Consider the following 13,993-nt stretch of genomic DNA (forward strand, 5'->3'; position numbering starts at 1 on the left):
GAACTGCTGATATGGTGGAAGCTCTTTCCTCTACCCACATGAGAATTCGCCTGACTTCCTGGAAGGCTTGCCGACTGCGTGTCCCTCCTTGGTGGTTGATGTATGCCACCGCTGTGGAGTTGTCCGACTGAATTCGGATCTGCTTTCCTTCCAGCCACTGCTGGAAGGCTAATAGGGCAAGATACACTGCCCTGATTTCCAGAACATTGATCTGAAGGGTGGACTCCTGCTGAGTCCACGTCCCTTGAGCCCTGTGGTGGAGAAAAACTGCTCCCCACCCTGACAGACTCGCGTCTGTCGTGACCACTGCCCAGGATGGGGGCAGGAATGATCTTCCCTGCGTTAATGAGGTGGGAAGGAGCCACCATAGCAGAGAATCCTTGGCCGTCTGAGAAAGGGAGACTTTCCTGTCTAGGGAAGTTGTCTTCCCGTCCCACTGGCGGAGAATGTCCCATTGAAGTGGACGCAGATGAAACTGCGCGAACGGGACTGCCTCCATTGCTGCCACCATCTTCCCTAGGAAGTGCATGAGGCGCCTTAAGGGGTGCGACTGACCCTGAAGGAGAGACTGCACCCCTGTCCGTAGAGACCGCTGCTTGTCCAGCGGAAGCTTCACTATCGCTGAGAGAGTATGAAACTCCATGCCAAGATACGTTAGTGATTGAGTCGGTGCCAGGTTTGACTTTGAAAAGTTGATGATCCACCCGAAAGTCTGGAGAGTCTCCAGCGCAACATTCAGGCTGTGTTGGCATGCCTCTTGAGAGGGTGCTTTGACAAGTAGATCGTCCAAGTAAGGGATCACCGAATGACCCTGAGAATGCAAGACTGCTACCACTGCCGCCATGACCTTGGTGAAAACCCGTGGGGCTGTCGCCAGACCAAATGGCAGAGCTACGAACTGGAGATGGTCGTCTCCTATCACGAAACGTAGAAAACGTTGGTGCTCTGTAGCAATCGGCACGTGGAGATAAGCATCTTTGATGTCTATTGATGCAAGGAAATCTCCTTGAGACATTGAGGCAATGACAGAGCGGAGGGATTCCATCCGGAACCGCCTGGCGTTCACATGCTTGTTGAGCAGCTTTAGGTCCAGAACAGGACGGAACGAGCCGTCCTTTTTTGGAACCACGAAGAGATTGGAGTAAAAACCTTGCCCTTGTTCCTGCAGAGGAACAGGGATCACCACTCCTTCTGCTTTTAGTGAGCACACCGCCTGCAGAAGGGCATCTGCTCGGTCGGGATGAGGGGAGGTTCTGAAGAACCGAGGCGGAGGACGAGAACTGAATTCTATCCTGTACCCGTGAGACAAAATGTCTGCTACCCACCGGTCTTTGACCTGTGGCAGCCAAATGTCGCAAAAGCGGGAGAGCCTGCCACCGACCGAGGATGCGGAGGGCTGAGGCCGAAAGTCATGAGGCAGCCGCCTTGGAAGCGGTTCCTCCGGTTGCTTTCTTGGGGCGTGACTGAGCCCGCCAGGAATCTGAGCTCCTTTGCTCCTTCTGAGTCCCTTTGGACGAGGAGAATTGGGTCTTGCTGGAGCCTCGAAAGGACCGAAACCTCGACTGCCACTTCCTCTGTTGAGGTTTGCTTGATCTGGGCTGGGGTAAGGAGGAGTCCTTACCCTTGGATTGCTTAATGATTTCAGCCAATTGTTCACCAAACAGTCTATCTACAGATAGCGGCAAGCTGGTTAAACATTTTTTGGAAGCAGAATCCGCTTTCCATTCCTTTAACCACAAGGCTCTGCGCAAGACAACAGAGTTGGCAGACGCAATTGAGGTACGGCTTGTAGAGTCCAGGACAGCGTTGATAGCGTAAGTCGCAAACGCAGACATTTGCGAGGTTAGGGACGCTACTCGCGGCACTGCTGGACATATGATAGAGTCCACCTGTGCCAGGCCAGCTGAAATAGCTTGGAGTGCCCACACGGCCGCGAATGCTGGAGCAAACGACGCGCCAATAGCTTCATAGACAGACTTTAACCAAAGGTCCATCTGTCTGTCATTGGCATCTTTAAGTGAAGCCCCATCTTCCACTGCAACTATGGATCTAGCTGCAAGCCTGGAGATTGGGGGATCCACCTTTGGACACTGGGTCCAGCGTTTGACCACGTCAGGGGGAAAGGGATAACGCGTATCCTTAAGACGTTTGGAGAAACGCTTATCTGGGTAGGCATGGTGTTTCTGGACTGATTCTCTGAAGTCAGCGTGGTCCAGAAAAGTACTCAGTTTAGGCTTGGGATACCTGAAATGGAACTTCTCCTGCTGTGCAGCTGCCTCCTCTGCAGAAGGGGCTGGGGGAGAAATATCCAACAGTCTATTGATGGCCGCTATAAGGTCATTTTCCATGGCGTCACCATCAGGAGTATCCAGATTGAGAGCGGTTTCAGGATTAGACTCCTGATCACCCTCCTCTGTCTCATCATGTAGAGACTCTTCTCGCTGAGACCCTGATCCGCGTGATGACGTGGGGGGTCTCTCCCAGCGAGCGCGCTTAGGCTGCCTGGGACTGTCATCTGAATCAGAGCCGTCAGGCTGAGATGCCTGGGACCCCCTTGAAGCACTGATTAACTCCAACTGAGGGGGACCGGGGAACATTGCCGCAGCAGTGTCCATGGACTGAGTAACTGGCCTGGCCTGCAAGGTCTCTAGGATTTTTGTCATAGTGACAGACATCCTGTCAGCAAAAACAGCAAACTCTGTCCCCGTCACCGGGACAGGGTTCACCGGCGACTCTGCCTGGGCCACTACCACCATAGGCTCCGGCTGACGAAGTGGCACAGGGACCGAACATTGCACACAATGGGGGTCATTGTAACCTGCCGGTAGATTAGCCCCACAAGCGGCACAAGCAGCGTTCACAGCCTGTGTCTTGGCACCCTTGCGTTTTGCAGATGACATGTTGTCGTCTCCTCAGAGCAATAGGGGTATACAGCCAAGAAGCGACCTTACAGTGCAATATATATAAATATATCTGGTACAGGAAAAAGTACACCAAATAACACTGTGGCACTAGTGGGGCCAGCACGAATGTGCTGCTTACCGCCCGCTTAACGCGGGTGTGTGGTCGCCAGAAATCCCTTGTCTGGGTCTCCCAGAGCCTGTGTCCGTTCCCCAGCCAGACTGCATGCAGGAATGGCTGCCGGCGTCTCTGTGGAGGGGGGGCGGGCCCTGGGTGTGCTCAGACAAAAAGCGGGAAACCTGCGTCCCACTGTGCCCAGTGAGAGGGCTGGAGCATGTAAATAAGGCTCCAGCCCTCGGCGCTGACGATTGCACAACGCCTGTCCCCTTCCCTGATTGACAGGGAGGGGGCGGGAACGAAGCGGAGCTAGGCCGCAAAAGCCGGGGACTAGATTTATAAGCGCCGCCGTCGTAAAAGCACGGTCGGCGCTAAGTCCCCGGCGCACTACAAGTCCCAGCCGCGCCGCCGCTCCCGGAGCGGCCGGCGCGGTAGTTCCCAACACATAAAGTCACTCAGCTAAGCTGCAGTGACTCAAACCCCAGCGCGCAGCGCTACTGTCCCCGGCGCACTAGCACACCCAGCAAGTCTGGAGTGTGCGCGGCCAGGCCATAGGGGGACACAGAGTACCTGAATGTTGCAGGGCCTTGTCCCTGAACGGTACCCCGGCTCCTTATCCAGCAGGTTCAATGGGTCTGTGGACGGAGCCCGGCCTCAGGGCTTGGAGGCCGGTAAGATCCCACTTCCTCAGAGCCCCTCAGGGGGATGGGGAAGGAAAACAGCATGTGGGCTCCCGCCTCCGTACCCGCAATGGGTACCTCAACCTTACAAACCACAAGTGGGGTGAGAAGGGAGCATGCTGGGGGCCCTATATGGGCTCTCTTTTCTTCCATCCGATATAGTCAGCAGCTACTGCTGACTAAACAGTGGAGCTATGCGTGGATGTCTGACCTCCTTCGCACAAAGCAGAAAACTGGTGAGCCAGTGATCCCACTGGGGGTGTATAGCCAGAAGGGGAGGGGCCTTACACTTTTTAGTGTAATGCTTTGTGTGGCCTCCGGAGGCAGTGCTATACACCCCAATCGTCTGGGTCTCCCAATGGAGCGCCGAAGAAAACAGAAATTCACCCAGTCATGAAGAAAAAATCAAAATCATAAAAAAATCTTAAACAAATAAATATAATAACAGAAACATTTGTATACTTAATTATACCAAACATTAGCATTAGGGCTACATGCACATGCTGCGTTTTTTGGTGCAGTTTTGTTGTCAGAACTTTCTGGCATTGGACTTCCCAGCAATGTCTATAAGAAGTCAGATTTGCTGTGCATACATTTTTTTTTGTCAGCGTTTTGGTTTTTTTTTTTACAAAAGTTTGTGACAAAAAAGAAGCAGCACCCATTGAAATCAAAGAGGGCATCAAAAACGCAAAAAAACCCCCGCATGGTTACAAATTGGTGCGTTTGGCATGCGTTTTACCTGCAGTTTTGTCAACAAAAATGCAGCTCACCAACTTAGATCCAGAATGACAAAATCAATGTTGGAGTGATTTTGGCATGTCGGTGTCTCTGTCCCTCTCCAAGCACTACATACTCACCCATCACCGGCTGTCACACTGCACCCGCATCTTCTTCCGGAGTCGCTCTATCAGCAGTGCCGTTACTCAGGTTAGCCACTGGCACAGTTGGAGTCCTCCACCTGTGACAGCAAATCACCCAAGTGACTGAAGTGAGCAGCGCGATCAGCGGTGCCATAACTCAGGTGATTTGCGTCACAGCTGGCATTGTCCACCAGTTGCACAAATAAGGGCCGCGACTATAGTAACCCGCAGCTGGAGGACTCACGTGAGTGACAGCATCGCCGATTGCGCGACTCACTTCAGTAGCTGCCTGAACCTCACAGCAGTGAACCTGTGACGTCATTGCTGCGACACACGCCTTATTGTGGGACCCGTAGCTGTGACGTCAGGGGTTCTTTCTGATCGCTGCGGCTCTGTCTGCACTCACAGGTGGCAGTCCTACTGTATGGCCGCTGGCTGTGACAGGACAGAAATCTAGCATTGCTGGAAGCTTCGTGGGACCTCGTGTGGATTACTTCGGACCTGGAGCGGTGTTTGGGGGTTAATAAAGTGGTGAAAGAGGGGGCTTTTTATTTTATTTCAAATAAAAGATTTTTTGGCGGTTTGTGGTTATTTACTTTCACTTACAGATTATTGATGCGGGGTATCTCATTACGCCTGACATCACTAACCTAGGGCTTTTATTGGCAGCTATAGGCTGCCATTAATCCCTTATTACCCCGATTGCCACCGCATCAGGGCAATCAGGAAGAGCTGGGTCCAGGGCGAAAATTGGTGTGTTTTATGGATGCGCCATTTCTGGGGTGGCTGTGGGCTGCTATTATTAGGCTGGAAAGGGCCAAATAACAATGGCCCTTCCCACCCTATTAATATCAGCCCCCGTTGTTTGCTGTACTTTGGCTGGTATTTTTTTAATAAGTCAAATAATAAAAAAAAAGTGTGGGATCCACTCTATTTTTCATAACCAGCCAAGGTACAGCAGACAGCTGAGGGTTGCAGCCTGTAGCTGCTGCTGTTCCTGTGCTGGATATCTTAAAAAAACAGCTAGCCAAGCTGACTATCCCTCTATCAAGCTATTTTGTTATTTCTGTGTATTCTGTTCTTTCTTATAATCTAATCTATATATTCTTTAAATCCACCTTGTAATTTTTTTCTATCTATCATCTATTCTATCTATCCATTATCCTATCCTATTTTGTCTGTCCTTTAAAAAAAACGTAATAACAAAATCGCAACAAAAACGCATCATGAACACTTCAAAAACGCACCTACATTACAAGCATTTTTTTTTACATTTCCAGGCTCTCTCTGTTAAGGTGCAGTTTTGGTTGCAGTTTGTGTGCAGAAACAACTGCAGCGTGCGCATGTAGCCTAATGGCAATTACTGGAATGACTCACAGAGGATTTTGAGGACCCCAATAAACACCAATTCCACCTTCTGCTCCAGATTTTCCATTGTTTAAACAGCACCCATCTGTATAGACATCTGCTGATCTTCCTGTAGAGAAAAATATGTCTATTTAAAACATGAAATATTTCAGTCTATCTTTCATGGTAAACTAATTTTCGGTAATGTAGAGTATGTGATCACATGTCTAAAAGGGCTAGTTCACACAACCGTATTTTCTGTGCAAGTGCAGTCGGTAGAAGAAAAGGGTCCGCACTCAGGCCAATATTATTAAATGGGGAACTGCAGATTAATGATTTTTTTTTGTCACACAGAGTCTGAGCACAAAAGAAAAATAACTAAAATTGCAGCATGTCATCTGTATATACCAGGGGTGGGGAACCTTTTTTCTGCCGGGGACCATTTGAAAATCTCTACCATAATTCGGGGGCCGCACAAAATGATCAACTTGAAAATTACCCTGCTTCTACTCCTTGGTGCAGCTGTGATATTAGGCGATATTGAACTTGTTGCTTCTCAACTGCTTTTCCAGGTTTGAGTCAGTTGGGACTGCTGTATATACATCATAGGAAGGGATGGAGCATATACATCACAGGAGACGCTGGGGGAATATACATCACAGGAGGGGATGGAGCATATACATCACAGGAGATGCTGGGGGCATATACATCACAGGAAGGGATGGAGCATATACATCACAGGAAATGCTGGGGGCACATACCTCACAGGAGGGGATGGGGGCACATACCTCACAGGAGGGGATGGGGGCACAAACCTCACAGGAGGGGATGGGGGCACATACCTCACAGGAGGGGATGGGGGCACATACCTCACAGGGGAGGGTTGGAGGAATATACCTCACAGGGGAGGGTTGGAGGAATATACATCACTAGGGAGGTTGGGGGCATATACATGACTGGAGAGGCTGGGGGCATAGATATCAAAGGAGACTCCGAGGGAAAATACATCATTGGGGAGGGCTGGGAGAAATATACATCACTAGGTAAGCTATGGGGCATAGACATGGCTGAGGTACATACATCATTGGTGGGGAGTATAGACATAGCTGTGGGGGCACAAACATTGATGGGGGTATATACACGTCACTAGGGAGGCACATACATCACTGGGGAGGGCTGGGAGGAATATACATCACTAGGGTGCATAGACATAGCTGTGGGGCAAAAACATAGCTGGGGGCACAGGGAGCAAATGGGGTATGCCAGAGGGGCACCGAGAGCACCTTGGGGGATGCCAGAGGGGCACCGAGAGCACCTGGGGGGATGCCAGAGGGGCACCGAGAGCACCTGGGGGGATGCCAGAGGGGCACAGAGAACACCTGGGGGGATGCCAGAGGGGCACAGAGAGCACCTGGGGGGATGCCAAAGGGGCACAGAGAGCACCTGGGGGGATGCCAAAGGGGCACAGAGAGCACCTGGGGGGATGCCAAAGGGGAACAGAGAGCACCTGGGGGATGCCAGAGGGGCACAGAGAGCACCTGGGGAGCACAGTCAGACCTGGGAGACACTGGGATACCCATTCCTCTTTTGCAGGACGGGAGCACATCCTACCCCACCCACAAATAAGTCCTCATGCTGGCACTGGGTCAGTATGTGGACATAATCCTTCAGTGTAGGAATCACAGCTGTGAAACTTAAAGGGCTAGTGGCCAGCAACATGTGTCTGCCACTCCAGCATTGTAGTTCCTGGGAGTCTGTCCAGGGGCCACAAAAAAAAAAATCTTTTCAGGCTGCATATGGCCCGAGGGCCGGAGGGTATACACGATGCAGCAGCACACCATGGTGCAGCAGCACACCGCAATTAATGAAAACATGAACTTAAATATTGTTATAAATGTTAAAAACATAAGGTTCTTAGTTAGCAATTTTTGATCAAAGAGCGCAAAAGCCAGCCAACCACATCAAGGTGTACCTTTTAATATAGATGATCCCTAAACTTTAATGTGCTACTTTTCCATGAGCTAAAACAGCCTCATCTGAATGGGGAGTTAAAAGTGAACCAGGCATAGCTCGCACTTAAAATCTTGTGTGAAAAAGAAGGGTGGACAAGGGTGCTGAGCCCTGGAGGGGGACAACACCTAACGAAGTACCACATGTTTGCAAAATTGGAGTTCACGTATTCATTAATCGCAGTGTGCTGCCGCACAGTGTACGTGTTTGTTTGTATATTGGCCACATAGCGGATTTGTACTCCTGCACATTAATTCAATACAAAAAGAGTGTGGGTCTGATATAGAAGGGTTAATAGTTTCTATATTTCTTCATTAAAGATATTTTATTGTTATTAGTAAGTATATCTGGTGGTAGTTCATAGTCATTATGGAGCCTTCGGAATGACTGGAGACAGGCTCAAGGATTATTTTGTCTCTAAATGTTCTTCTTATCTTCTTCTTATCTCATATGCATGACTCTACATTTTTGCTTTGCTAAAACTTAAAGGTCATATGAGCAACTTGTAAAGTCCAGCTTAGAAGCCTTATTTGCAATATCACATTGATCTGTAAATGGTATAAATAAAGTGTACTTTGGTTAAATAAACAGAAAATTGATCATGCCCACATGGATGCTGGTCTTTTTCTCCGAGCGCTCGATCATGATTAGGTCTGAAGAGGCCTAATTGAGAAGACCTCACTGGTGATCCCATAAGCTGACTTGTGACAAAACAGAACAGCTACAACAGTTTTTGGTGCCCAACGTGGAGCCGTGGCCAACCAGCCTATTCGGAAGACGTTTTGGGGACTCTTGAGACAGTGAAATTTCAGCTGCAGCAAGGTGAGAAGCTTTATTCTTACACTTTATTTCACTCTCTCTGATTTCCCGAATATTCTGGGTAAGGCTGTACACACGGTTCAAGAACTCTGGCATCACCAGTGAGTATTGTTTTTTCATGCATGTCTGAATGAGAGTTGAAATATAGAGTAATAAGATAATCTGTTGTCCGTCCATTAACTGATTGCATAGATTGCATAGCACGGAATTTGGGACAGTCTCTGTATAATTGCATTTGCTGTGTTGCTGTGTTTTGTGTTTTGCTTTGGCCATCTTTGCATTTTTGATGGGCAATACACTGGTCTAGGGATATGTGTTCATAAGTGGTTCCATACTAATGCCTAGATAAAGTAGGGAGGCAATAGGTTGTTGTATATTGATGAGAAGCCTCTGAATAACAAAGTGACAAGTAATTGAGATAAGAGACTTGGTGAAATAATATGTATGTATAAGTCTAATGGTTATAGGTCATACTGTGGACTGTGAAAAGATGTTCCGGTTGTGAAATGTCACAGGGCATAGCCATATAGAGTATTTGAGTGGATACCTGACATATGTATTTTTTTTCCCATCAGTGTCAAGAGCGGTTTAGATAATTTTATTTGCATGTGAGGTTAACTGATCCTTGGAAGGTGTATTGTTACATATGCTTCTGGAATCAATGAATGAGTAGGACAAGTGGTCCTGGGATCTGTCCTTATAGTGAGATATTGTGTGTTTCTTCCCCTCAAAATGGGGATGAAGGTTTTATAGTAAAATAGAATATTAGTGCTGTGAAGGTATATAAGTAGTCTCAATTTTCTGCAGGGATTGTGTATTATACCAGTGGGTATTAGGATTGTGTTTTGGGAAGCTGAATCCGGACGAGATAACACTATTGCTAAACAAACTGTGCGCTACTGACATTCTTTTGGGAGGGGTCAAGTGAACAGCTGCGCGATTTTCTGCCCTCTGTGAGAAGTCAGCTCTGTTAATTGTTTTGGTTTAACTCTTACGTTCGTTGCTGGAATACTCTGTAAAGGACCAGCATGGAGTAGCCAACTGCACATCAGGTCTAAGTGGGTTAGAGAGCCGTGTGGCCTTCCCACTTACATGGAGGTGGTCTAGCAGGTGAGAGGACTATCACACCTGGTCCTTCCTGCTTTAGTCATCTGGTCTATTGGGTGAGAGAGGTTTTTAACCCTTCCCAATACGCCCTACAAGTGTAGCAGGTGAGAGTGAATGCTGATTGAGCCTTCTTGCTACCACTTGAGAGCCCATTCTGACTTGCCAGGAGACGTGTGGCCTGTTAACAAGGTTCAGGGACACTGAGAGGGCATTTGCAGAAAGGTGGGCTGTGTGGGAATAAGTTGAAGCCATGGGCAACTTGTTCAGTGTGCAGCGTGGGGCTCCAGCAGGATCCAAAACAGCCAAACAGATAGTGCAAGAAAGAGAAGGCAAAGAAGCAGTGAAAAATGTCAGACTAATACTCAGAAAGGCAGACATGCCAGAGTGTGGGTATTTGGATGTTGAGAAATGGCACAGATTCAGGGAAGAGGTGCAGCATTGTGGATGTAAAGAAATAACAGTGGGATGTATTATTATATTATTGTTATGTAAAGTGTATTATAAATGTTTTAATGCACCAAGAGCAAAAACTGTGACTGCTACCGCCCCCCCTTCACATGATCAGAAACCCAGACCAGATGAATGGACTTGTAAACATTGTAGTCAGAAAAACCCAGACTGGAGAAGTACTTGTGCTACGTGTAATGTTACTCGCCCTAAGCAGATTGCACTAACTCCTGTTCGAACCAGATCACATGTGATGACAGAGGACGCTGACACTGAGACAGAGGTAGTGAAGGAATTGAGTTTTGGGGAGGAAGCTGGACATTACTCTGACGGTGAGGAAAGAAAACAGTTATCTGACCCTGAAGACCAACCTTTCCCTCTTTCCCTGACTGACGTAATACAGCAGGAAGGGGAGAGTATAGAGATGTACTTTTGGAGGTTACAGCTGAAGTGGGCAGACGTGGGGTACAAAGTCAGAACCTCCCTTAATGACAAAATACTGATGAGTATATTTGTTAACGGTATGAATAAGTTTTTACGAGAAGCAGTACAGACAGCCAGACCTGAGTGGAGAAACATGGACCCAACAGACCTTCTGCAAGTAGCTAAGGGGGTTGAACTGACAAAATGCAAGCAACCAGTTATGTATGCTAGAGCACAAGGAAAACAGTGGAAGCAGAGAGGGAGGGCACCAGGTGACCGAGTGACCGTACAGTGCTGGAATTGTGGACAGAATGGACATTACGCCAGACAGTGCAAAAACCCCAAATAGGAGAGGGAGCAGACTGACTCTCCTCCTTCCTTCCCTCCTCCTTCGCCTCTGGCCTAGGAAACTGGTGACCACGAAGGGACTGGAGGGATTGGTGTTTGAAATTCCCTTGATAAAACAGTATCCCTTAAGCCCAGCCAAATCAATGGCCCTGACCAGAGAATGTGTGCAAGCAGGGGCTCTAGTACAAAGGTCCTCCCCCCTGTAACACTCCCTTGTATCCAATCAAGAAAAAAGGGCCCAAAGGCTCCCCTGACACGTACAGAATGGTGCATGATTTGAGAGCTGTCAATGCTGTCACTGAGAGTGTAACATCCATTGTTCCAAACCCACATACCTTACTGTCACAAATCCCAGGGACCTCCAAATGTTTTACAGTAATTGATTGTGCATTTTTCTCTGTGCCTCTACACCCTGACTGTCAGTATCTTTTTGCCTTCACACATGAGGGGAAACAGTACATGTGGACAGTCCTCCCGCAAGGAGGTATGAATTCACCTACCATTTATTCTACAGCTATGGCAGGAATTCTGGAGCAACCGCCTCATCCACAGGTTACGCTATTGCAGTACGTGGATGACCTTTTGCTCTGCTGTCCAGACCAGACGTCCTGCAGAGAAGCCACAATTTCTTTGCTGTGTTTTCTGGCAGAGAATGGTTGCAAAGTTTCACGTGAAAAATTACAATACTGTAAGCAAAAGGTAACATTTTTGGGTCACTGTATCTCTGAAGGTACGAGACACCTGACTGAGGAGAGAAAACAAGCAGTCCAAAATCTCTCCTTACCCAGGTCCCACCGGCAACTGCGCACCTTTTTGGGCTTAGTGTCATACTGCAGGGCTTGGATAAGGTCTGCCTCGCAAATGATGCAACCCCTCTGATTGTCTGTCATCTGACCCCTTTGACCTCACTCAGGAAGCTATTGATTCCTTTCATTCCCTTAAACTACTCATTGTATCTGCCCCGGCCCTGGGTATTCCAAATTACGATCAACCATTTTTCTTGTTTTGCACAGAACAGGGAGAGCATGCGACAGCCGTCCTCACACAGCAACATGGTGACAAACAAAGACCAATAGCTTACTACTCAGCGCGATTGGACCCAGTTGTCAGAGGGTCTCCCACGTGTGTCCATACTGTAGCGGCTGCTGCAGTACTGCTAGGGAAAGCTTGCGAGATCACATTGACATTTCCCTTAACAATTTACTCCCCGCATGACATCCATGCTATACTTGTGCGAGTCCAACCGAAACACCTGTCTATAGCCAGACAGCTCAGACTTGAATGTGCCCTTCTGATTCCTGAGTATGTCACCCTCAAGAGGTGTAATGTTCTGAATCCAGCCACCCTTTTGCCAGTAGATTCAGAAAAGGGGGAATTGGTGACAATGGTAGCAAGTGAGGATGAATACTTTGACATGACGCACGAGCATGGCTGCATAGAGCTGATGAGTCAGGAGACAGCAGGTTTTCCACATGTCTATGATACACCTATTACTAATGCAGATTTTGAGTTTTTTTTGTAGATGGCTCCAGATACCACCTGGATGGGAGATTCTACACTGGATATGCAGTAGTATCCTCACATGAGGTAATCCGAGTTGAACCACTCCCGCCGCACATGTCCGCGCAGGAGGCGGAGCTAACAGCGCTCATTGAGGCGTGTAGAGCGGGGTCAGGTAGGAAAATTAATGTTTATTCAGACTCAAAGTATGGATTTGGGATCTGTCATGATTTTGGCCCTATCTGGAGAAGTAGAGCTTTTCTTAGGTCAGCTGGTAAGCCTATTAAAAATGCAGAATTGGTAAAACGGTTAATGGAGGCACTAATGTTACCAGTCCAGGTTGGCATCATTAAGGTGAAAGCACACACAAAAGGTGACTCACTGGAGGTAGCGGGCAATAGAAGGGCGGATGCAGCTGCGAAAGCAGCGGCAAAGAGGCCTAGGGATCAGAGGATAGTGGCAGGGAGCCAGCAAGTCCCAGCCACAGTGAGTCTGGATGTCCTGAAATCCCTCCAGCATCAGGCTGCCCAAACAGAGAAGGAACACTGGGGAAAATGGGAGCTGGGCTGAACTCGAATGGAGTATGGGAAAGTAAGGACAGGTTGTGTTTACCAAGGTCCCTGTTCCCTATGATGGCACAAGCAACACATGGCCCCACTCACGCCTCAAAAAGTCACATGTGTAACAAGGTGAATGCCTTCTGGATCGCTCCTGGCTTCAATTACGTAGCCTCCAAACACGTACAATCCTGCATTATCTGCGCACAACACAACCCAGGTAAAACAGTAAAAGTCCCTAAGAAAGCAACACCCAGACCGCTCTACCGTGTCAACGACTGCAAATAGACTACATACAACTACCCAAGGTAGGAGTGTATGAATACGTCCTGGTATGTGTAGATCTCTTCTCAGGATGGGTTGAGGCCTATCCAGTAAAATGTGCAAATGCTAAAACAACTGCAGAAAAACTGATGAAGGAACTAGTCTGCCGGTATGGCATCCCAGAAGCCATAGAAAGTGACAGGGGTACACACTTCACTGGAGAAATAATGAGGGACATTATGCAGGCCCTGGGAATAGAGCAGGCATTCCATACCCCTTATCATCCACAGAGCAGTGGAAAAGTAGAGAGATTAAATGGGACACTTAAAAAAAAAAAAAAAATTCAAAAAGGCCATGGCAGAGACAGGAAAGAATTGGGTAGAGTGCTTATCCCTGGCACTCTTTTCAGTCAGACACACTCCAAATAGAAAGACAGGCTTGTCTCCTTTTGAAGTCCTTTTTGGTAGTGCCCCAAAAACATGTCTCTACTTTCCACAAGTGTTACAGATGCAACACGGCACTATGACAGCCTACGTCCAGGCCTTACAGGAAAGACTTAATGTGGTGCATAAACATGTCTTTTCATCCATTCCAGATCCCAATGCAAGTGCAG

The 13,993-nt window shown here is 48.1% G+C and overlaps 1 protein-coding gene across 2 annotated transcripts in view; it reads right to left on the reverse strand.

Moving 5' to 3' along the window:
- The window catches only part of LOC142296935 (ribonuclease H1-like), a 125,019-nt gene that overhangs the window by 72,437 nt on the left and 38,589 nt on the right, over window positions 1-13,993 (reverse strand). For both annotated transcript variants that reach the window (XM_075341079.1, XM_075341080.1), the window contains exon 3: window positions 5,936-6,035. In XM_075341079.1, coding sequence (XP_075197194.1) covers window positions 5,936-6,035 — 100 coding nt within the window. The remainder of the gene's footprint in view (window positions 1-5,935; window positions 6,036-13,993) is intronic.

Source organism: Anomaloglossus baeobatrachus, chromosome 3 (assembly GCF_048569485.1).
Source record: "Anomaloglossus baeobatrachus isolate aAnoBae1 chromosome 3, aAnoBae1.hap1, whole genome shotgun sequence".
Lineage (NCBI taxonomy): Eukaryota > Metazoa > Chordata > Amphibia > Anura > Aromobatidae > Anomaloglossus > Anomaloglossus baeobatrachus.